The 25,281-nt window shown below is 44.3% G+C and overlaps 1 protein-coding gene across 1 annotated transcript in view; it reads right to left on the bottom strand.

Moving 5' to 3' along the window:
- Window positions 1-685: 685 nt before the first annotated feature.
- LOC144471000 (uncharacterized) overlaps window positions 686-25,281 on the bottom strand; it is a 190,013-nt gene continuing 165,417 nt past the window's right edge. Inside the window, exons 4-5 of the mRNA XM_078182636.1 lie at window positions 6,573-6,887; window positions 686-1,038 (exon numbers count right to left, since the gene is read on the bottom strand). Coding sequence (XP_078038762.1) covers window positions 694-1,038; window positions 6,573-6,887 — 660 coding nt within the window. The 3' untranslated portion in view covers window positions 686-693. The remainder of the gene's footprint in view (window positions 1,039-6,572; window positions 6,888-25,281) is intronic.

Here is a 25,281-nt window from a genome sequence, read left to right on the forward strand (position 1 = left end):
CCCCTCTTTTCCCTGCCACTTTCCCTTTTCTCTCTTCATCTCTGTCTCCACTTCACTGCGAGAACATTGTTCTCGGTCCCGAAACACGTTGGAGTACCATTCACTGCCGGTCGTGTAGGAGGATCATCATCCGAATTCACTTTGTCCTCTCTCTCTCTCTTTCTCTCTCTGGTTTCTCTGTTGGTCTCCCCCCGGAGCAAGCGGCGGTAGCCGTGCGCACTCGCGCGGCCGATCCGCTTGTTCGCCCACGGGACGAGGAGGCAGGCAGCAGCATCGGCTGGCCGAAGTTTCTCCTGCGAGTCAGTCTTGAGGGATCCTCGACGCCTCGAGGATTCTCGAGGGCAGAACGACGACGACGATTCCAGTGTCCTTCTTCACCACGTCTTCACCAGTTTCAGCATCAGCATCGTCTTCTTCTTCTTCTTCTCCTCCTCCTCCTCCTTCTCCTTCTCCTTCCTCGTCTTCACCTTCGTCTTCCTGCTCCCCTTGTTCCGCCACTTTTTCATTGTGTTTCGCTTGCGCTTCATCCTCGTCAGCTTGTTCCTTGTTTCGTTTCGCTTGGTCCGTGCCGCCGGCTCGTCGCCGCTTCCACGAGATCCTTGTTCGACGACCGTCGACCTCGAGGAGGAACTCTCGCCTCCCCCCTGTCATCGTGGCCTCGAGTGTTCTCCTTCTTCTCGGCCGCGCCTCGGATCAGACGTGCTGCTGATGGTGGTGGTGGTGCTGTTGCTGCTGGCTCTCGTCCGCCTCGCACGGCACCACCGTCAGGCTGGACAGGTTGCTCAGGTTGCTGCTCGACTCGGAATAACTGGACAGGGTCGGCCTCCTAGGCGGCACCACCACCGCCGGCGTCGAGCTGCCGGGGCTCGGGAACTTTCGGAACACCCTCAGCAACGAGCTGCCGGCGCTGTGGCAACGGACTATCCGGTCGGGCGCGTCCAGCAACGCCGATTGGCTCCTGTAAGGCGGCGGGCTCTCGCTGTCGAACACCGTCCGGTTTGGCGGCGGTCGCACGCACTTCTGGTATATCTCGCTTTCCTGAAAAAGAACGGGACAGCGTCAATCATCGGCTCGAAACCGTCTCGCGATAACTGTTTATTCGAAATATTTTACGATAAATGCGCCAGGTATGTCAGAGCATTTATGCAAGCTCTGTTAACCTTTTAGCTGACGATTTTAATTCATAACTTGACGATAGCTTGAAGAAATGGCAATAGTTTGTAATACGACAAATATACTCGTCACGTGTAAATAAAATGATATATTATATGAAACAAAATTATTATATAAATAATTATTATGGTAAACTGTATATAGTATACTTGTGGCATCGCTTATATTTTGCGATACATTCTAAATACACACTTTTCAAAGAATTAGCAACAGTTGACTGCTTTATCTAAAGCATTTCTCTTCATTTCTCTATGCACTTATATTTTACGTAAGGGTTTTCCTATTTGTTAAATATATTTTTCAAATAATATATTAAAATAACTTGCTACATAAATCTTGACTTGGTCAAATACAGAGCAATTGCTGAGTGGTGTCCGTACATAGTCAAATGTAGATAAGCTGGAACGAAGGGTGAGCTCTTCCGAGACCGCAAAGGGTTAAAGTTTGATTACATTCTGATTGCTTGACGTAACTTCGTGATCGCTGATCCGTAAAATTGTACAAGTGACTGAGAAGCCAAAGAATTAGACGCGGATCTATTATGTTTATAAACCTCTAACCAAGAGACCGTTATATTATTATTATGTAAAGTTATATAGATTGTATTAAAGTTTGCAACGCAGCTCGTTGCCAAGGAAATATTTATTAAATATATTAACGTTTCACTAGCATTATTTTACCGGGAATTAAAAAATTAAATTGTCAGATTTTGTTTTACAGCAGTTCTAATTACCGAGGTGGTATGTGGAAGCAGTGGATATTATTTTCATGTTCCATCAACCCTAGCAACATCGGCGCACATGGTGCTACCGTCTGAACCCCATCTGCGGCGCTCTCCACCGGTTTTTAATTGATCAGCAGGGCAATTAAACCGATTGGCTGATCAACGTTCCGGTGCGGTGAACACAGAGTATGCGAGGAGCAGAGTTTACTGACACATATCGACGTCAAAGCATCTTCGACCGCGGGTGAAATTGAGATAAAGTTTCCTCTGGACGCGGTTTACACCCGGAAGTCTCGAATCAGATTTCTTTCCTTCGCCTATCGCCGAGAACCGTAACAAGACGATCGGAGTCCAGCTCTCGAGCACTGTCCAATTCCCAGAGAAAAATCATTGACGATTAACGAGCACAATTTTTCCCACAAAACGAACTGGTTCGACGTTCGCGCGAGGACCTCCGATCGCGCCGACGCGATCACCAAAGCAATTCTAATCAACAGATTGAACGGCGGATAAAAACGTGTCCGCGGGGGTCCGCCGGGCGAATCGAGCCGCGCGCACAGGACCAATCGGCTGGCGCCAAGAAAATCGAAAACCAACGGGCAGACGTCGATCGAGCGGCGCGCGTTCGAAGCCAATCAATCGGAATACAGCCGGTGACCCCGACACGGCCGTTTAATATTCGCGAACGCTCGCCGATGACGAAGCGCAATAGGAATCGGTGTAGCGAACGGGAATCCGCCGCGAATAAATAAATATTTTTTTCGGTCGTTCGCCGAACGACGTTCTCGCTAGAATGCGAGGCGTGTGTGCGTTGTTCCGCAGGCACAAAACCGGCGCAGGGGCGTAGGATTACTGAAATTCTAACCGGTGACCCTCGAGCGCCGTTCAGAAGACGCGCGCTCTCTGCTCACCGGCTCGATGCTGCTGGCATCCACAGAAGCTTCGAGAGGGTAGAACCCGATCCCGCCTTCGCTTCCTTGTTGCGAGAACATTCTCGGATATGCGGTTCATTGAGAACACGGCCGCAAATGGCCCACTCGGCCATTGTTGCAGATTTCGGGGGTGGGTTCTACGGCGGAGACCCCCGGGTCTTTGGCTCGAAAGTGGACTCTCTCTCTCTCTCTCTCTCTCTCTCTCTGGGCCGTGGAATTTTCGTGAGCACCGAAATTTCGGTCCCGCATCGGCTGCGAATCTCGTTTCGTTTATAAGAGCACTGCATTCTACTATGAACATCATTTTTCGGGTGGATTTCAAGTACAATAGGGCCTCGATTATCCGGTCTTCCCGTTTAAGAGCTTTCTGTTGTCCAAATACATTTCACACGTGATTAAATCAATTTAGCGTAACCCTTATGTTATACAATTTACTTTATAACTCGATACAGATGAAAATCGTCACCCGGTGATTATGTCACTGCTTCATTAACGAACATGTCTGCTTACTCTGCTTAATGCGGATAATCGACGTTCGACTGTACATCGTTTAGTTGCTATTCAGATCGCATAATTAATATTGTTTTATTCCTTGAGAATACACACAATGTCTTTGTCATTATTACATATGCGATCTTTATGCAAAATAAAAATTATTGAAGTTGATTGTCTTCCTAACGTCTTTTCAGTTTCATGTCTGATAAATTGGAATTATTCATTTAAAAATTCAGACAAAGTTACTCTACAATGAAAATACTACAAGTCAAAAAGTTATCTGGGATTTACAGGAAAAGTGTCAACTTCCTAGCTTCAGTTACATTAATTAAATGATCTCGATGAACACAAAACTAAAAGAACGTTAGAAAAATTGTGGGATATTGTTACACAAGTTTGGTCTTTAAATTGAAAAGACTTCAAAGTTTAAATATTATTAATCGCAATTAATATAGGCAATCTCTATTCTGCATAAAGATTCGCGGTCTAGTGTTAACGAGGAACACACGGCGAGACGGGCGGTAGGCCAGGCGAGAACAGCGGCTCGCGTCTCACGACGTTTCGAGATATCGAGCGAGTATTAGCCGTGGCTGATCTCCCGAGGGAAATCAAGTCCCGTCGAAGAAACCCGATTAAGCGGCTCGAAAAAGCTCTCCTCCATCGGGAATATTTTAAGAGGGCGCGCGCGCGCGCGCGCACGCGTTACGCGGGCCGGCCCGTCTCGGCTCGGCGCGTTGATTGCGCCTTGGAATATTCCGAGCCAATTAGCGTGTTCGGGTCGACATTAATTGCCGGGGCCCAAGGGGGTAAAACGGAAATCGACGCTCGTGCGCTATCTAAAGATCCCGAAAAATCGGTGAAACACTCGCGCGGACGCTTTTAACGACCGATTGAATTTCCATGCGCGCGTCCCATCATTATCTCTCTCTCTCTCGCTCTCTCTTTCTCTTCGTTTCTCTCTTGAGACGTTTGTCGCGCGAAGGACCCGAGCCGCGAATAATGTCGCAGAGCTGCGCGATCAACGGTGGCTAATTACCGGTGCGCACGGTTAATGGACACACCGGGAACTGCGATATTAACGGACGATACGAGGCGCGTCGCGGCTGATAAACGCGCGGCGACTCCGCTCAACACCTGCGAGCCGAGCGCGCGCGCGCGTCGAGAGAGGCTAATGCCTGAAAGCGGGCACACGTTCTGGCCGGCGACGGTGGCACGCGGACCGTGGACAATTTATCCGTTTTTACACGCGTTATTAACCGACGGCCGTGCGCGCCTCTTCGAAAACGCGCGCTTATTACCGGCCGCTAATCAACGGCCGTTTAATAAATGGAAAACGCGACCGGGGAAAACTGCGCGCGCGAACCTCTGTGTCGCGCGGCCCTCGAATGCCTGTGTTCACGCCCGCGCCGTTCAAAGACGGCTTCAACGCGGCTCGCTCAAAGGACTTTGATCTCTCCCTGACGTAATTTCATCCTTGTGATGCCTTTTTCCTTTTTCTTCTTTTTTCGAAAAAAAGTGCGCGCGCGCGACGTGTGCTCGCGCGGATTTCTTAAAACGCGCGCGCCTGCTTAATGCGACAATCGTTTCTAGATGTTAGAAAGATTAAAGACTCCGCGCTGTCGGTCACGGTTGGCAAACTGTTTTTCTGTGTTTTTAACGCTGGCTCCTTTTTAGTTGAAAGATAAAATCTCCCTTTGACGTTTAGTAATTAAAATAATCCGCGGAAATGCGGACACTAAGTGGTATTTTGTGCGAGACGGGGTTTTTCTTTGATGCTCGTTCGAAGGGCCGAAGCTGAAACGAAAGTCTCTATGTTTCTGATTCGAACAAGCTGGTAGTGATTTCAGAGATGATATTGAATTATTATTGCGTATGTCATGTTTGGTTTTGATCAAATTGCGTAAGAATCTGCATGTGACAATATTATCGATGCGACGATGGGTTTCTTAATAATTCAAACCCTAATTGATAAGACGGAGCTTCTCAATTCACGTAGTAATTTTTATGCACATCATAGTTTGTTTATTTTACTTGGCAAAATGATTTTCGGTTCCTTACAATTGCTATATTAATAATTGTTGCAAATAATGATTGCCGCAGGTTTTATCGAATCACTCAAATGTATTCGCCATAAGACCACCTCGCCAGTTAAGGGTTGAACGAAATGCTTGTAAAATGCAATAATAATACTATTACCACTTTTTCATGGCGTCTCTTCATTATTAAGACGTTACCTTAACCAAAGTCATTTACCAAAGTATTTAAACAATTTAGAAAACAAAACGTGATGGACTTCTGAATACTGTGCTATAATTTATGTCTCTACATACCAAAGTGCGCAAAATGAATTCGCATACTTTTATCTAAAGCAGGAGATCGTGACGACCATATATGCGATCTTGGTAGCAAACGTGAGAACCCTCCGGCTACCAAGATTTCTAAACCTGTGCCGAAGTCATTCATCACTCGCCCAGACATCTCGCTAATACGTACAGTCGTGCACAGACGTATATGTATAGGCAACTTTTAAAACGGAATAACTTTTCTAACCGTGGACCAAATGTTTTCACATTTTTTTCAGACGATAAAAGGACTGGTTTGCTGGACGCTGCATTCCACCCAATTTGCTATTTTTTGCAGTAATTTATGTTCATATTGTCTGAAGCACCAGTGTGTGTCTAATATCTCAGCGAAATTCAATTCTTGTCCAATTTAAAAACAATTTTTAACACTTTACCGACCGGTCATTCGGCTACAGATATTTTTATATTTATATAATATTAGCATTATAGAATATTTATTTTATGTATTTTATTTATTCTATTCATAGTAAAGGTATCTAGTATTTAAAAAATTATACGATAACACTTCAATGATAGTGGATTATTGGTTGCCATGATAACCGATTTATAGGTTACCAGTTGAGGTAAAATGCCAATTTGTAGTCTATCGGTTGGTAAAGTGTTAAGAGTATAACAGTATAACTTTTCCAAACGCGGAAAAAATGACTTGGTCCATAATATATTACATTTCGTACGTTAAAAAATTTCTCCCTCAAATATTTGCAATATCGGATATTTATATGTTATCGTATATTTATATATTATATGGATATTAAATAATATTTGTCCACGACTTCAAACTTTCAGAATCCATTGTCTCTGTCTAGGATCAGTCGGCAGCCACTCCGTCACAGCAAATGGAGTGTGTAAGGTAGGATGAATTTTGGAAAAAGTGTCTGGCCTCACCTGTTCGGGGTCACGCAGGTGGAGGGCGGTGTGCGCTCCGTAAGGTCGCTCCTCGCCGTCCGGAAGCTGGAGCCGTGGTGGTAGGTCGAGGGCGAGGTCCTGCCGGACACTTCCGGCCCGGATCGCCCTATCCCTGGCGGCGGCCACCATCGCCTCCTGCATCCCGTCGGTGGCTCCTTCGCCGACGCCGCCGCCTCCTCCGCCCCCGCCGCCGCCCACGCCGGCGCCACCACCGCTCGGATCACCCTCCAGTCCACCGCCGAGGCCACCGTGAGCGCCATTTCCTACCTCCATTCCTGGGCTCACCGACAGCATCTGCAAAATCATCAGACAGGTCCAAGTCCGGTCCATCTTTCCCCGCATTGTTAGAGCGTCGTAGAGGCTTCCTAATCGGGCGGCTTCTCGACCCTCTCGAGGTTCTTTGACCTTCGGGGTTAACCGATTAGCCGGGGGATCGCCTCTTGGTGCGAACCGACTCGGAGAACCGCGGATGCCGTGTTTAAGAGGTCGAACAGTGAGCAAAAAGGCGACATCCTATCGCCCAACGTGTCTGGTCGACGAATCAAAGCGGTGCTGAACGTCACGTGTGTTGAGAGACAAGGGTGTTCTAAAAAGATCTGGCCACTGGGTGGGGAAGGAGAGGCGGCTCCAATGAAAGAAAGCTTGGGAAAGGTGAACTGTGCGATAGTCTATCAAGCATCTCACGCTTTTATGAAATCCTAGCTTCTTAAAACCGAATCATATAATTATAAAATCACTCCAAAGAAGGAATATTTCATTCATTAATATATTAACTGTTACGTATAAAAATTGAACATTTTATGGGGTGGTTTCGTAGTTGCTAGACGTAGTCTTCTGTTCGAATCATTTCAGAGAATTTTAGTAAAAACGTTATACGAAATTGAGGTCGTAGAAAAATTCGATTTAAATACAAATTAAATAAGACCTTTATTATAAAGTACCTTGAATGAATAAATCCAGTAGTTACCCTCGAGGGTGGGTAGACGATCAGTATTAAGAGAAAGAACCTGAAACTATTCGTATCGGGGGATTCGACGAATCCATTGTTAAAGTCGCTTGAAGAGGAGCAAATAGAAAAGTACGCGCTGACCACAAAGCGTGCGCGCGTGTCTCGCCGTCCGAATTCGATCGCGTCGGTCAATTAATAATTTATCAACCACCTGCGGTTACTGCCGCTCGACGCATCAGCTAACAGAAATAACCGGGAACGCTTAACGGTAACGACGGTGTCCCGAGACGGTAAGTGGACCGTTTCGTCACCTACTAAATATCATAGCCTCGCGCGTCGTTCGCGAGAGACACACGCTCGTCGCGTCTCGCGCGAAACTTCAACCCCCCCGCCCCCTAAAACGCCGGGGTTCGCATAAACGGGGAGAAGACGCAGAGGTGGGGTTTCGTCCCGGCGTTAAGCGGGCTACTGTCTTCCGGCTTCGGTTTACGATCGGGCCGGATCGTATCCCGCGGAATAAGATAACGATACAAACCCGATTTAAAACCGAGAGCCGACGACGGCGGGGCGGAACGGATCTCGCGAGCGTGTTTGTCGAACGTAAAATTTTCAACGAACCCGACACCGGGCGACGACGCGACCGGATTTTTATCGCGGGGACAGGAAATTTTCGGGGATCGATCGTAAAATCGGCGACGATTGAAAGTCGCCGGATTCTTATTGGATCCGCCTTACGATCGCGCTATTACAAACAACGGATTCCGCGAGCGGATCTGTTTGTTACACCAGGATACGTGTACGAGAAATACGCTCTCGTTCTGACGTCAGGATAACGTTATAAATACCGTTAGTATTATTTTCAACTTACTAGATATATTAAAAATAGAAAGGAATTTTTATTCTTGCATGATGCGATCTAGGTAAAGAATTTTTATTTCGCAGTCTTTTTGGGATATTTCTCAGTTGTTGCTCAAAATTCTGTGAATAATGATTTAGATCAATCGAAGAGATTAAGAATACTAGATCTTCAAGTAACGATTCGATCGGAGATGTCTAGCAGAAGCATGGTCGGAGGTTACAGTTCGCGGCAAACAGTGTTAACAGTCAGCCTTTTCGCCGTGCAAAACGAAACGCTTCCCCACGCATCGCCTCGACTTTCTTCCCCTCGTCTTTTTTATCGCACCGTGGACGATCAATTCAATTATTTTACCTACGGATTTAACGGTCGTTCCGTACGTCGTTCTTTTTTTAATGAAACGGCGCATTAATTCGCCACGCGACGTTCCCAATGGCGTTTATTAATTTAATCTTCTCCTCGCGGCGTCGTAAACGCGCGCCGCGAAAGCCACGATCGAACCGAGCCGAGCGTAGCGGCGCGACAATGGTCTCCATCGCTCTCTCTCTCCCTCCCTCTCTCTCTCTCTTTCATTAGAGCCACGGTTAATCCGCTTCCGCGTCGAATTCGACGGCTCGTTATCGGTGTTCGATTTCACGCAGCGCGGAACGGTAATTTCGCTGGAAAAAAATCGCCGGCGCGCGCTCGTACAACGTGACGAATCGATGCGACACGTTTCTTGCACGCCAAGAAAAATTTCCCCCGTGCTGACACGGGAAAGAATCGAATCGAGAATATAGAACCGCGGGCTCGAATACCGTCTCCGTTTCAGAACAGCCGCGTTTGGATAGTTACGGGTCGATTTAACCCTTTGCACTCGCGTGACGGCACTGCGGCGCCGTTAAAGTTATTGTAACACGTTTTAAAATTATTTTTCTAGATATCGTTGAAGCCTAGATTAAAAAAAATGGTTGAAAGTGTAACTGTTATATGAATCGCAAGATTCAATTTCGTAGGCGTAGAATGCATTTTGTTATGTAAAATGGAAAGAGTTAATTAAGTAAGGGTTAATTCGGTAAATAGAATATCTATTAATCTATCTGTTAATAATAAATGTACCGCACACTGAAAGATTTGTCCGCGTAATTTTGATTACAATATATGTATGAACAAAAAATATTTAGTCCATGATTTCACATAAAACATATTCGTATTTTCAATAATCTGATACAAAAAATTAAAAACCGGTCATTTGACACGAAATTGCAATTTGTGACAGCTGCGTTGCCAGTGAACATAGCAGTGGACAATTCTAGATCTGTCATTTCACTGTTCAGAAATATTATATTGTACTATTTTTCCACTGCCGGTCTTGCTATTTTTAACAAAGATATAGCAGCATAAGTGTGACACGTCACTCGTTACTCGTTACCACCTTCCTGTTAGTATCTGACTTGTTCCGCGATCCGAAACACGACCTAAATCGATCGGTATTGTCTCTCTCTACCTGCCGCTCGAAGAAAATGAACATTAATGAAACGAGTGGATCTGAAACGGAAGTAAAGGCCACAGCGCCATTTTTGTTATGTAGGACAGAATACCGCGACGATGCCTGTGTGCATTGAAAATATTCTTGAACAAAAATTGATCAGGAAAATTTTCATATGAATTTTTAATTTTCTGCAGTTTATATTAGGTTTGCTATTTGGAGGGTTTGAATTTTTAATTGCTATCTGTTGTTGATACTTAGAAATTAATATTAAGCCTAACAGTATAATATTAGGCTAATAGTATATTATATGCATACTGAGAGAATTCAGAAAACTTGATTGAAATACAAGTATATATAAGCTAAAATAAAATGTAGAAATACCAAGCCCTTTACCTCCCATAAATTATGAAAATAGCCCACTGTCTAAGAATTAACCCTTCCAGTGCCGACCAAGAAATTGTATACTTTGAGCGGGAAATGTTAAATTTCATTTAACACAATCTGATAATATTCCAGAATGAAATAGACACAGTATTGAATTTACAAAATTCATATTCTCCAAGGATTCACTGTGTGACAACGACGAACGTTCATCCTAACAACGCGAACCGTTTCTTGGATCGACTTGCAGCAGAGCGACGTAATCTATACAATCCCGAGCAAGGTCAGCCGCGAGTCGCCAGTCGGTCTCGGGAGCCGAAGAGGACCGCGGCGAGGTCCAGCGTCCGTCGCCGTTGTTTCCTCCCGTCCCGGTCGTTTTGGCATGCACGTATCACGACATTATTCTAGTACCGTGACGGGCAGGGCAATTGCCCGTGACCGGGCCGACGTATAAATTCCCGGTGTCCGTCATTCGGCGCGAGCGTGCTTACGTGATCCATTTGCCGCCTAAATGGCAGGAAACGGCGGTTCGGGAAGACGCGCGCGCGAGTGTGTCCTGAGGCACGGGGCGGTCGGGGGCCCCGTTTGTTTGTCCTCTGGGCTAGGTCGTGCCGGTCGAATTAGGGGAAGGTAGGAAGGCGAGCCGACGGTTGAGGCATTGTGGCCTGGGAAACGCGAGCAAATTGCGAAGAGGAAACACGTCGCGCGGATGGTAGGTGAGCTTAGGCTGAATTAGACACGATTAGGTGGGAGGAGGTTGGCTCTATTACGTTAGACGTCCCCGCACGACAATGGAACTTGGACTCTCGGGCGGCAGATGCAACGTTTGCTGGAAAGTAAGATCTTGGTTCCCATGTTTGCGGACGCGCGGACTACTTTCGAACGGTGTGGAGCGCCGTTCGGCGTGGATCTTTTTACGTTCAGTTCGTAGGCAAAGTGAACAAAAGCGGACTTATCCCGCGGCAAGATTAGGCGGAAGATTATCCGCGGCTTGATTGCCTTTGATTGGATGTAAAATAGGCTCGGTGAGCAAAGAGCACTGCGTGTTGAGGCAGTGTCTACTGGAAAAGTCTGGGTGAAGTGGTTTTCGTGTTTGTTATGTTCTATCGGGGCCTCGAATTCAAACGGAGAGGTTGGCGTGATGACAGGGCGGTTGAGATTCGCGTGCTTGTTTACGAGAGGTTTCTTTATACGTACAAATTCCTCGGTGACCGGGGAAATATCCTCGAAATCGATCAGGAATAACTTCTTGTCATCCATTTTCGCCAGAATAGATTTTCTTCTTGTTCGCAAAAATTTCTGCGGAATCTCGAATTCGGAATATCGAGGGATCTTCGCGGCACACAACACTTCACACTGCTACCCGATTTCCGAACGAAGCGAAAATTCCCCGGGAATATTATTTTCGTATGTGCGCCGGAAGGATTTCGTATTCCGACGCGAAAAGCGGCAATGCGCGCGAATCCCCGTGAAATATCGCGTGGAGAGGAACTATAGTCGTTCCTATCGAACGCTTCAGCGACGACTATGAGGACAAATCGAGGCGGCGCGTGTTATAGGCACGGAAATACGAGGATACACGCTACAGTCGTAGGTGAAACGTGGGACCGTAAGCAAAATGATCGCCGGCTTGGTAACGCTACCTTTCAATGCGCTACGATGAACTGGAAGAGAGAATGAGATTACGTGGCACTGTTTGTCAACCGCCAGGACGAATTAAAGTCAAACTATACGACACGAACGCCGCGGAACATCTACAGTCTTCCCCATTAGTGACCAAACATGTACCGAATATTAAAATCTCGCGATTCGAGACGATTGGGTACTTTTGTTTTTGTTATGGTTGCTTCTTGTGAACACGAACCAATTATGTTGAGAGTTTACTTCGTTGTTATGCTGTTAGAACTGGCATTTCTTATTATACAAAACGAATCGATCTCATTTGTTATTATGTGATTGTCAAAATGGTTATTTCTTATTAATGAAAACCAATTACTAATGAATTTTATTCGTTATTATTATACTGTTACGACTGCTATTTTTCTTGTTACACTAACCAAATCAATCTCATTTTGTTATTACCTGATTGACAGAATGGTTATTTCTTATTAATACAATTTCCAACGAATCTTATTGATTATCAACTTACTCTTAAAATGATTATTTCTTATTTCACACAAATCAAATTAATCTTATTCGTTGTTAGGATGTGTCTCACAAGTTTCATAGTAAAATGTGACGATACCCCGGCAGTTTGCGCAAACAACCAACGGAATAGAAAACGCAGTGTATGACACATTTGAAACCAATAAATGGAAAAATGTCATTGTCGATCACGGCGGCGATGTTACACCGTGAAATCAAGTTGGCTGAAACTGCGGATTTTGTGCACGCATGACGAGAATAGATAAATGAAAAACAGAACTCTGGAGACAACCGGGATTTAGGAATGGTGTCGTCTGGACGTTGTTCTGTACTTGTTATGATGTGCTTGTTATTATTTACTGATTTGTTGTTGAGAAAGATAATTTAATACAAAAAAGAAATAAACATGTAAGAAGAAAATAAAATAAAAATTGTACAAAAGAGAATACTATTACTTCTAAAGTTTATGACAAATAATTATTGCATAATATATGGTATTGATAGTTTTAGACTTGTATGTACTTATTATAAAATATTCGTTAAATATCAGTCTCTTACATTTTTATGTTACACAAAAAGGAATTAATAAATGGTGTCATATACCACGGTAAAAGTGTCAAAGTCTGCAGAATCGATATAACAGTGCACGATTTGATTTTCATTCATCCCGTCGCGGCGAAACAGCAGAAACGTGCGGGCATCGACGGGCGCGCCGGCTCGTTTCCAGAAGAAGCGAGCGAGAATTAGCCGATCGGCTGGCATTTCGCGGAAAAAGCCGAGTGAAAAGGAAAACGTCCGGTTCGTCTGCAGTCGGTGCTCGTACCACTTTCCCTGGCTCGTCGAGGATGCGGCATTGAAACGCGACGCTGCAGCAGACAACACAGGAGAAGCGAGCGCCGGCCCTCCCCGGTTCTGGTTGCGGTCGCACACGTCTGATCTACGAGGACTGCGTACAACGGCTTTATTCCCCGGCTAATGGAAATTCGATGGAAGTCGTCCGTGGAAACCGGCCAATTAACCTCCTGCCCGCACCGACGACTGCTTAAAGGGCGCCGGGATAAAGCGGCGACACGCTCGGTCGCGTTCCCAATTAGCCCGATAACGAAGAGCCGTGTTTATCGCGCGCGCCCTGCGACAAGCACCGCGCGCCGGCCGATCCAGACCGATTTCCAAGTTGCGCCGAAACACGCCGCGCGCGGAGATTTTAATCTCGGGGATCTTGTGTCGCACCTGCGCGACACGATTGCCAATGTTTGCCACGCGTCGAGATAACGACTTTTCGTTTCTTCGTGCTTTTCATTTTCGAACACCCCGCCGCCGCTCGTATATATTTCTCTGCGACCTTAACCGCGGTGCTCCAGCCGCGGCTAATTACTTTAATTATTTTAACTATTTTTAGGCGGCGAGATTGCTTTTTCCCTTCATACAATTACGTACTTTGCTTCGGCCGATGTTCGGACAGAGTTGACGAGTTCCAACCAGGTTGGACGTAATTTACTAGTTCTAGTGAATTATGTTGTGCACCTTTACGGAAAATAAAAGTATTTTCGATCGCCTACAAGAGACAGAAATTACTGTACTAACATCGTTAGAATTTTTTCGATAAGACATTGTAATAGAATTGTGAGACGTTTATGTAAATTCAGTCTTCGTTTATAGCGCAATACGTTCATTGTTCTAATGGTAATACCAATAAGTAATATTGAACATACGTGCACGTAAAAATCCTGTATTTGCTAAATAGAATATCTGGTTTACAAAATTAATAAATCAAATAATTAAATTCGGATTTAGTATTATTTTTATTCTTAGAAATACACGTTTTTCGATTTTTCGAAATTGTCAAAAGAAATATAGCAAATGAATAGCCAAGGATCCAATTGCTCATAGAAGGGTTAACATTAATCTGAACTCATGTACATACTCGGAATTAAGAAGAATTTTCTGTTTGGTTGGAAACTATGAAACGGGCGTTTTTGTTTAGTATGTATTCATCTGCGACGCCCGTTTCATAGTTTCCAACCAGATATAATGATTTAGATCGCCAAATATCTTAGGCTCTGCTACAAAGGTCTAAGGAACAATTTTTATTTTCGGCTGGAAAACGACCAGCTTCGGATCTCCGCCCGAGGATACCACGTTCGAAAAGTCTGGCCACTGCTCCCACCGGCGATCACCCCGGACGATTGTTACAGCGATACCGTGTCGTATTATCAGCGAGCACACGGTGCGCGTTTCGATCGCGCCGCGTATCAAACTGCACCGTATCGCCGCTCGAATTATTCCCTGACTCGGCGGGATTAATCGCGCTACCCGATAAAGAGGCGATAACGCCGCGGCGGCTGACGAACAAAAATTCTCGGCGATTGTTCCTTCTCTCTGCTGCCGTCCTCTTGTAACCGGAAACGCTGGGCTACCGAGAATAGGACGAGGAAGCGCGTAATCGCGAGCCGGAAAGCGCTCGCGACGGATTCCTCCCGGCTCGCGACACCGAGGGTTATCGCCTTCGTCTTCGTCTCGACGGTAAAAAGACGCGCAAGTAGGTACAGTAGGTACAGTTTCATTATTTATATGTAATACGTATTTAGTAAGGCAGATACGTAATTAATGTTAAGGTTATATCAATTATGTTGTATTATTAGAGTGATCTTTATTATTACTTACGCTATTCTAATGGTGCAGGAATTATATTAAAGAAAAATATCTTGCAATATCGGAGTGAAGGTTTTCAAAAATTTATTTATATCGTACATTGAGTATTTGGTCTTGTATATATAATACTTGTATTATACGATTTTTTTAAAAATTTATTTCTATTATATATTGAATATTTGTTCTTGTATATCTAATAATTGTATTATACAATTTCAATATTACTTATAGATGGTATTAACAAAATCATTTTTGTCAAATGTACCGTCATGACTGTAGAGAATTATATATAACTTTATTGTGAAAAATCCAAAAATTGGACGAAGCATCCATCCCCATCGGAAAGCGCTTTTTGCCTCGCTCGAGTGCTATCCAGCTTCATAGTTTCCCAAACTATGCTCCCGATAGTTAGCCTCGTCGGTGCCACGTAGCCTGCGAGCGATTTTATAGAACCATTCGCGCAAAGACACGTATAACGTTAGAGTTATTCCGTAGTATTGTTAGACACGTACCGTAAAAGTTGCTCTCGAGAGTTATCCCCGTGTAGGCACGTAGCGTTACAGCCGATTTCGAGAGTTATGCTCGTGTACTCACGTAGCATAACCCTCTTCGGCCGGGGCGCTCGCGCGCTGCCGGGTCCGCTAGAAAATGGACATCCGCGGAGTCGTAAGAAGTATTTGCTAGCAAGAAAAATATGGGAAAGTTGCGTCTCGGGTTTTATTACCGCGCCGCTCTGTACCTACGGGTGTAACGGTGAAGACGAGAGAGAGATCATGACGCTGGGCGAAGAAACGCTTTGGAGAATCATCGTTGCCAAGACAACATTAAATAGATATTACCGGCCCGAAAAAAGAAATGAAACGGATGCGTTATTACCGATGAAAAAGCGAGTAGGAAAACGAATTTGGTAACGGAGAGGGAAGTGGAAAATAAATTTAGAGCGTAGTCGCGGGGCATTAGCGTAACGGTTCAATTGCGGCCCGAGGGCTAATAACGAGCGTATCGTTCGTCCAGCCCTGCTGCGGATTAAATAACCCGCGATCTATTGTGCCGGAGAATCGTCGAACTGAGAGCTCACGGGCGTGGAATAAACTGATTACTCGCAGATTTCGCGTACTGCGTCCTGAACGGGTAGGTGGCACGTACGTACCTGTACGTGTGAGTGTGCTCCATACTCGGTTTCACTCTTTCGAATTCGCATAAAATGTGTAGCATCGTTGCGATGCTGACAAAAAAATCTTGTACGAGATTCGTCGGGATTGGTGAGTTACACGTTTGTGTAAAAAATTTAAAAAGGTTATCTTTCTTCAAGGAAATATTTCCAGCTGTGCATGTGTTTCAGATGTACTGTAATTATTAATATGAAAGTTGCCATTTCGATCGATCGAAAAATTACAAATTTCAAAGTAATGTCTGCACTTTGAATAAATTGTACATAGACTTTTTAAATATTCAAACGAAGTTAGAATTGAGCAAATTTTATGTTAAATAACAAGTAACAAATTGCAAATCGAATTAATATTTTGGACTTTTTTAATACGCAATTTATTTATTGTTTCGCCTTTGTAAGCAAAATGTAATTTCTTATTTGAATTTAGAGAACGAATAATTCATTCTGTCTTTCCTTTCGTCTTTCATATGTTATACAATGACTATTTTATGGACTAATTTTGCAAATAATCTGTGATTTTTTCATACGAATTGACATGGAGATAAGATGATTAAAAACCAACCCTTGGTCTATTTTCGGATTCATTAATCTGATTTTAAAAAAGTCGAAATGTTTAAACGAAGAAAATGCACGCAGCCGAATACCTTATAACAAAATACTAAAAGTCGGTATACAGGAATTTTGTCTAAGACAATGACAGCTTAACAGAACCAATAAAGATCACGGATCTCTGATAAAGATCCCGAAACGGTCCAAGGGGGAGGTGGATCAGACCCGTCGTATTCGTGTCAGGCGAATTAAAGCCGGCTCTCCGGGGTCTAAGCTACTCCACCCCATGGAAGTCAAGCTCCTCGGGCCTCGGCCCGACCTCGGCCCGGCCTCGTTCGCGACCTATCCCGTGAACATTGCACGCGTCTTTGTTACGCGGAGGTATTGTGCGCGATCAATACGGGGAGTGCGAGCCTCGGCATCCCCCCGGCCGGTGCTCGTTACTGCTCCTTACGGCCCGCAGCTTTCCCTTTCGGCGGCCTCCGTGGAAACGGAGAACCCCTTTAAAAACTTCCAGAGAGCACGGGACCCGGGGACCGCGCGCGCGGCCCGACCCACCGGTTTTGTTCACCGCCGATCAATTTTTCTTCGGCGTTCGATCGGCCCCGAGGGCCACGCGAAAAGAAATCCTGAATCGATCCGAGCACAATGGCCACTTAGCGCACGCTGAAATCGGAATAACTCATCTAAAACCACTGAACATGTTGCATTGTGAGAGAATTCGCTTATGGTCCTCTTTCACTCGAAATTGCCGGCTGGGGCGTGTTTCGTATAAAATTGCGTGCCGCGGTGTGTACCGTTTAAATTCTGTTCTACTCGCGACGGTAACTATAAATTATACACATTATGTATTTACTGTGTATTTGTTCAGTATTAAGACATTTAATTGGATCTCATTATGCGAGTTTGATTTCAATATTGTATAACGAGATAAAGGAGCAGAGGAGAAAATCTCATTAAATCCTTGCTGTACTTCGACGAGGTTGATTAGTGATGGAAATAAATAGTAAAATAACTAGTCCGCGGTTTTCTGTGCAGAATAAAAATTCTCTAAACTTACTGTAAGATACAAGAGGTACACGCATTTTTCTTCTTAATTATTTTGAAGAGTCAATATTGTAAAGATTCATCTATTCAGTTCTACTACAAACGCAGTTCAATAATAACCTATTAACTAACTGATTAAAAAGGACATACATACACTGTGACATTCTTTACTAAATTATATATTTCATAAAAGTATTGTATTTAAACAGAACGTGAAGAAAATCAAACATATAAAATATAATTACAGCAACTGGTTAAGTAAATCTACGTACATAATAAAGATAATCATAATTTATTATACAAAGAATTTTTACAATCGACAAGAGATCCAATCATTGTATTTAGGAGATAATAGTACGGCAAGTAGTCGGAAAACAATTATAAAACCTCCCGTTTCGCGTAATCGCGGGCAAGCCTCTATCTCCTCGCCACGCTCCGACCGTTCGACCATGCTTCAGAGAAGTCGCGTGATCCGGCCACCCCATTGAACAATGAGGTTCCGAGCAGCATCGGGTGTCGTTTTTACGTTATCGAACGAGGAAAAAAAGTCGGCCGATAGCCCGGGCGTAGATACGTCTGTCAACGATCGCAACAAGTTTTGCATCAGCCGCCGGGTCGGTCGGTCGGTCGTAACAGCGAGCGGGGATCGATTTATCGTCCGCGAACCGCGTGACGAAAAGATACGCGACTCCCAGCGCCGCGCACTCGAGCAGCAGCGCTGCGCGCCGCGGCCGGGAGAGATTATGGCTTTTAAAAGTGGCCTCTTACCTCGCTCGCGCCGTGCGCTCCGCGGGATGCTTATCGGCGGGGAGAACAGATCAATCCGCGGACGTTAACCTTTTAAAATCGCCGGGGAAAGTTCCGACTGTTTATGCAGGCTAATCTGGAATCGCGGCGGTGACGCGTGAATGAGCGGCGGATCGGGGAGAGAGAGAGAGAGAGAGAGAGAGAGAGACAGAGAGAGAGAGAGAGAGAGAGAGAGAGAGGGGGGGAGAGAGAATGGACCGAGAAGGCGGGTTCCCGAGTGGACCAATTGCTCGTTACCTTCGTGTTTTTTTTTTCCTTTTGATCCCAGCCTTTTCATGCCGATAAACTTCTTGGATGAACTTCTACGGACAATAAGCACCGGCTTAATGGGGGAATTAACCAAACGATTTGCGCTCGTATCTACCGGAGCCCGCCCCGCTTATGGGGGCACGTTGTTTACACGCGATCACACGAGTGCCTATCTTCGACGATTTATAGAACGATGATCCACGATCGACGTCGCACGTTTGACCGCGAATGTTAACGATTCAGAAGTTTCATCGAAAGCGAAAAATTATTCGATCTTCCGTGCGCTGTTTTCAAGTCGATATAACAGGCTTAATCGTTCGACGTAGGTGGTGCACTCGAGAGTTGAACTGTTTCATAAAGTGTACCGGATGTACTGGTTTATCTGCCGCCATTTTGATACGTTTTATATAGGAATGCAATTTAATAGCGATAACAAGTCGACGGATCTTTATGCGGGATAAAATTGCCACAATTGCAGTATATAGGAGAAGATTCAAAATGGAAAATACAAAAGAATACTAATAATCTGAAGAGTGTAATATAGACATAAATCTAACGCAGAAAGTGTAAAGAATATAACAAGAAAAGTATAAAAAGTATGTAGAAAGTTAAACAGTTAATCGCATTCACAGAATACCAGAATTATTTCTACCTTTAAGAAATTCTATAATCTTGTAACCAACGATGGAAGCATTATTTCCTCCTCTCCTACGAAATTATTTAAAAAAGTGTATAGTTCCACCGACTCCATCGACGAAGGAAATCGCACGGCAGACCATCAAAGTAATTCTACCTCAGCTGCAAAAATGATCATTCTACATCTCGAAATCTTCAGCTTCTTCGACGAAGAACATTCTCCGCGATCTTCGCGTTTCCCAGCATCCCAGACAATCTAAGTGCCAGAACGAAGACAAAGCAACGCGGCCGCCTTCGGTAAGTACAGTGCAATTTCGTCCGAGTAGAACGGCATCGCGGAAAGATATTACAGAATCTCGAAGCATCAAATTGTAGTGGAAACGAGGCGGAGAATAACTTCGGACTATACGAAGTTAAAGGGGTGGCCGGTGAGCGCGGCACGAGTAAAAGACACGTGAAAATCTACGAGCACCGGCCGTCAGCTAGTACGGGATTTTTTCCGTAATGCTGGTTCTGCATCGAGGCTTATCCTAGTTACGAGGCCAGTGCAACTGGTGCATCGTATCGCCAGTGCATTGCCCTCGTGACGCGAATATGCTTCTCGATCGATTTGCCTCGACCACGGCACGGATCGTTCCCCGCGGCTTGGAAATTCTCGGGCTGGTACGGTGTTCTGAAACGGTGTCGTGAGTCAACCACCTATTTCGCCGAGAAAATGAGTCCTTCTTCCTCGTTCCGTCGCGTCCCTCCCCACCTCCTCCTCCACCCGCCGCCCGCAATTCTTTCCCCGATACGTCGAATTCAATCGTTCGGAGCTATCTGCGGCCAATTTTTCAATCGAACAAACTCTTTTCCGCGCGGAGCTGCCGCCATAGCAATTGCTTTCCTACGCTCCTTAGAAATCTAAAATAGTGCTGGCTCACGAGCAATAATATCTGCGAAGTGATTCTTACGAATATTGTAACGATATCGTGAACTATGGTAGGTAATATTATGGAATAAAGGTAAGAATCATTAAAATGGAACGTGGTTTAGCAAAATAAATTCTGCGTCGATTTAAAACTCAGCGCTGCGAAAGAATCTCTTCGTTTTGGTTTATAAAATTTGTGTGATATTAGTAAGGCGTTATATTTAATTACTAGACTGCTTTAATCACTAGACACAAGTTCTTTATAAAATATGAAGTTGAATAAGGTATATTAAAGTATATATCCTTGACCGGTTAGCTGTTTTTGACGAATATATTCGTCATAATAAAATGGCAATATTTCGTGTCATGATGATCATAAAAAAAACTTAACTACTTGAAACAGTGTAAAGATAACCCTTCCAAAACGATGCCAAAACTGTACATCTCACTTCAAAAGTTGCAAACATATAAAAAGATATATTCTTCATTTCCCCAATAATTTTAAGATATGACAAATAATCCAATTCTCCAAAGAAAATTTTCTTCATACTTTAAAAAATCCTCCTTTACAAAATTAAAAAATAATTAAAAATCTTGATACAAGAATTCGAAGATATTGAAAAGATTAAAAAAATAAAATAATACTTGGCTGCTATGTCTTAAAATTGCCATAAACAATTTCTATCGTAAAAACCCGCAGTCAAACAATCAACAACGCAAACGCTGTCAATATTCAATGCACCCATTTTTGCAGCGAAAGAAAATTGTTGCCCGAACCGCGTCGAATTTCAGCGCAAGATAGAGCAATTGTTCGACGGCAGGAAGGTCCGCGGATCGATTCGGCAAACCAAATTGGAGGCAGGTGAGACAAGGTGGATCGCGTACCCAAGTTACACTGGAGGAAACGAAGAGAACACGTTCCGTGCACGTAACGATGCCACGATAATCTATGTATAGCGATCCGTAGAGACAATTGGTGGTTGTTCCCATTGCGGGCGCGTTATCGCGTCGAGGAGACTTGAGCCAGAAAGTCGGGCGATCGGCACTTAATCGGCAGCCGGCGAACGACTCGCTCGGCGACGATGTATCCGAACTGTATTGTTTGTCGAGGACTCGAGTCACGACGCGACGTGGATAGTGGCTAGATTCGTCCTGATCCGCGGGGAGAGTGTTGCCGGTTGTTAGGCGCAGTCTAGGAACTTGGAGACAGTTCGCTCTGCCAATTTCTGTCCAGTTAAATTTGCGGAAAGTTTTCGTGGATGACACTCGTCGAGGCTTCGAAATTGTTCGATGGATAATTTATTTATTTTATTTTTATATGACGTGAATGAGCAATTTTATTTGATAATCAGGGAGTCGTAAAAATTAATTACAAGATATAGTTTTTGTAAATATGAACCAAATGATTCATAGATATATTTTTTTATAAGAAGTAAATTTCCATAAAGCCATTTTTAAAGCAGAAATATTTCGTAATTTCATTCTATCAATACCTAATTTAATTTTCAACGTTATTTAAAAAATGGCAATTATGCTAAATATTTATTAGGAAATGAAGAAGAAATTTTCGTTAATTTGAATATCATTTACTTTAATCAATCAGAGATAAAGAGCAGTGTAAAAGAAATTCTTTGCTCTGATGTGTTTCACAGGTGCATATAATTTTGCAGTAAGATTATTGGTACCTTTAAATATAAAAATAACTGTTAATTTCTTCTTTAATTAAGTTTCTATTAAAAATTCAACATAATTTGAATTCACAATAAAAATACCTTATAATCGTGACTCTTTATAAGATACATATCTTTTAAATCCGTGCTGCACACCCTCTAACAACGATTTGATAATCGAAAACTTCCCGGAAGAAATCGTAAGCGGCCGTTCATTAAAAATTATTCCTCGAACGTGGAACGTATCGAGCAGTTCATTTCCATAGACGCGGACTTAATTGGCGGCGCGCGGTTCTTGCAAATTAGTATGTAAAAATAACGGCCGAGCGTCGAACTCGATCGACACGGTTCCCGTGGAATTGTTGATCCGATAAAAGTTGTTTTTTTTTTCGAGTGTCGGTGCTCGTGCCCGTGCAATTAAAAGTGAATCAAAACGATTTGACGTAGTATCGAGCGCAAATAAAACCGCCTGATATTAGCCGTCGATTACGATCTTCCCGCGAGAATCATTGCGAACGATCGATCATTAGATTGTAGAAACGGGCACGGATCCGCGTCCGTGGGATTTACCGCAAACCAATTGGGAGTTACGTTTATAACCGACGCGAACAATGGGCCGATCCGTGACCGCGCCGAACCGAAACGATTTCTCCGCGTGTGCACTCGTGAGAGGAGGCGCCCGCCCGTCCAGATTATATCGAGCTGTTTTCGGGCCCCCCCCGTTTGATATCATCTCTGCGAAAATACAAGACGCAACGACGACGCGACCGGCCGAGATTAAGATCGACAGGCATCAACGGGTTTATGACACTCGAGAACGGTCACGAGACCCGGCAGAGACGGCCGGAGAGGGTCGACGCTCCTTCACCGCGCTACGTGATCGCGTCGAACCGTGCAGAAGTAGCTTGCGCAACCGAAAACTCGATTATCATGCTTGTCCTAGGTCTTTCAAGGCCCGTAAAAAAAAAAAACGGGGCACCGTTAGACCAGCGGCAACAGCGCACGGGAGGCCGCGGTTCGACGATAGAAACCGAAAGCGAGCCACGCGAACCGCTTCGGGGCCCGTTAATCGCTCGCTCTTCTGATTTCCTGGATCCGCGGTCGCTCGACTGCGGATCTCAGCGTAATATCAAAGACTTCCTCCTCGGATCCGACAAACGTTAGAAATAAAAATTGCTTCTCTTAACGCCAAACCTACCGGAGCGATCGAATTACCGCTATTTAAACTTTCAACAAAATCTTTAAATTCAGTGTTTTCGATTTGCCTCAATTTACTTCATGAATATTTCTACTATAATATATAATTACGTAATTTCTCGATATATTCGGATCTCATTATTATTTATTATATGTTTTTACATATTTGTATATCCTTCCTGTCATAAAATCGTTTCGAATAATAAGGCTTTGCAAGCTATCTCATCAATTTATATCAAAGATTTATACTAAGAATCTCAAATATTAAACCGTTAAAGTTACACAATTAATCGGTTTCCAACATGTGGGTTAAGCAAACGTGACAGTGCTTATTAAAGCGCTTTTACATAACCGTAAACTGGTACAGGAAATATAGGAGCGGATACCTGGTTCACACGAGACTTAATTTATCTATGAATTACATGAAGTCTCGTTTCCAACGAGATTTTAATGTCATTCATTCTAATACACCGATCGAATGCTCGTTTCTGTCGAAGTTGTGCTTTGATCACAGTTTAGCATAGCCTGAGCTGCGTTCACTGCAATTTATTTGACACTGTCGCTACTGATAAGCATTTCCATCTTCTTTAAAAGGAAAAGACATTTTTTTAGCATTGAGACAATTATTAGAAAAATCTTGTGTGGACAGAGATAAAAACAGCCTAGATGAATTTAAGGTACCTAACTTCCTTGAAAGAAGAAAATTATTCGTCGTTTCGATTACAACTAAAATATCTAGCGTACCTATAACAAAATTCCCGCACCAGTTCCTAATCGAAACGAGGACCCTAGCTTAGGAAGGCCATCATCCTCACCAGGCGACAACCGAAATCGACCGCCAGGACCGCCCATCCGATCATCCCGGCAATCTTTCGCGAAGATCCTAACGCGATCGGAGGCCGGTTCCGTTCCCCGTGGGCCACCTTAACCCCGGTGGCCCACGCGGCACGAGGAAAACAGCGGCTCGGTTTGCTAGAACCGGCGCAAAGTGGCCTATTAATCTCGATTAGGCTAACTGTCTGCAATCTAGCTGCGACGTGTCCGAGACGGACGTTATCGCGCTTCTTCGGTCAGCTGCCAATTATCGTAACCGTCCAAGGCCGTGGTCGGGATGGACGCGAGGCGTCGCGGCGGCACGCGTCGCCGTCTAACGCGGCGAGAAGCCGCGCGCGTTGGTCGCCGCGTTGGCCAGCGGCGAGGTGAACAGGGGCCAGATAGGACGATTAGGTGGACGAGCCGAAGAGAGTGGCCGAAGAGGGCCAGGAGGGGGAGAGGAACGCGTCGCCTGTTTCTCGACTGACGTAAGCGGCTGGTTATCGGGACGACCTTAAGGCCAAACAAGCACGACCGCGCCAAGAATCCGCGCGATTCTAGAGTCGCGATCCTAGAGTCTAGACGGGACGCGCCGCATCGGTGCTAGTGCACCGATTACGCGACCAGTTACGCACGATTTCCTTGGTATTTTTGGGACGCGGGACTCGTTTGCCGATGTTGATTGTCTGTTCAGGTGACGAGCAACAAGGTGTCTAGAACAAGGTGTCTTTTTCATAAAAGAAGTATCCCTCCGCTTTGAAGTATAAAAGAAAAAATTATTCCATAAACCGACTCCCGTTTGCATTCCTCGATAACCGACATATTTTCATCGCGTAACTCTGTAATCAAATACAACTATAATAAAATATAAGTTAAAATTTACCGCCAATGTTTCAAACATTTTATTTAATTTTTACCGATATGTTGGATTATACAATTTATCGAATTAACTTCGCGATGACTGTAGCAACAGCGAAAAATAGATTACATGGAAAATATAGAAAGCAGAGGATACTTCTCACTCGGAATTATTCAAATCCTTGAACCCCGTAAAAATAGTATTAAACAGAAATTATTGAAAGTCTTCTTTCGACACCTTCGGTAGAAATAGCGTTGAAATACGCGTTTATTCCACAATGTCTTGACGTTAGGTGTGCCTATATTTTAGTTATTTAATATAGATGC

Source organism: Augochlora pura, chromosome 6, assembly GCF_028453695.1.
Source record: "Augochlora pura isolate Apur16 chromosome 6, APUR_v2.2.1, whole genome shotgun sequence".
In the NCBI taxonomy this organism is placed as follows: Eukaryota; Metazoa; Arthropoda; class Insecta; order Hymenoptera; family Halictidae; genus Augochlora; species Augochlora pura.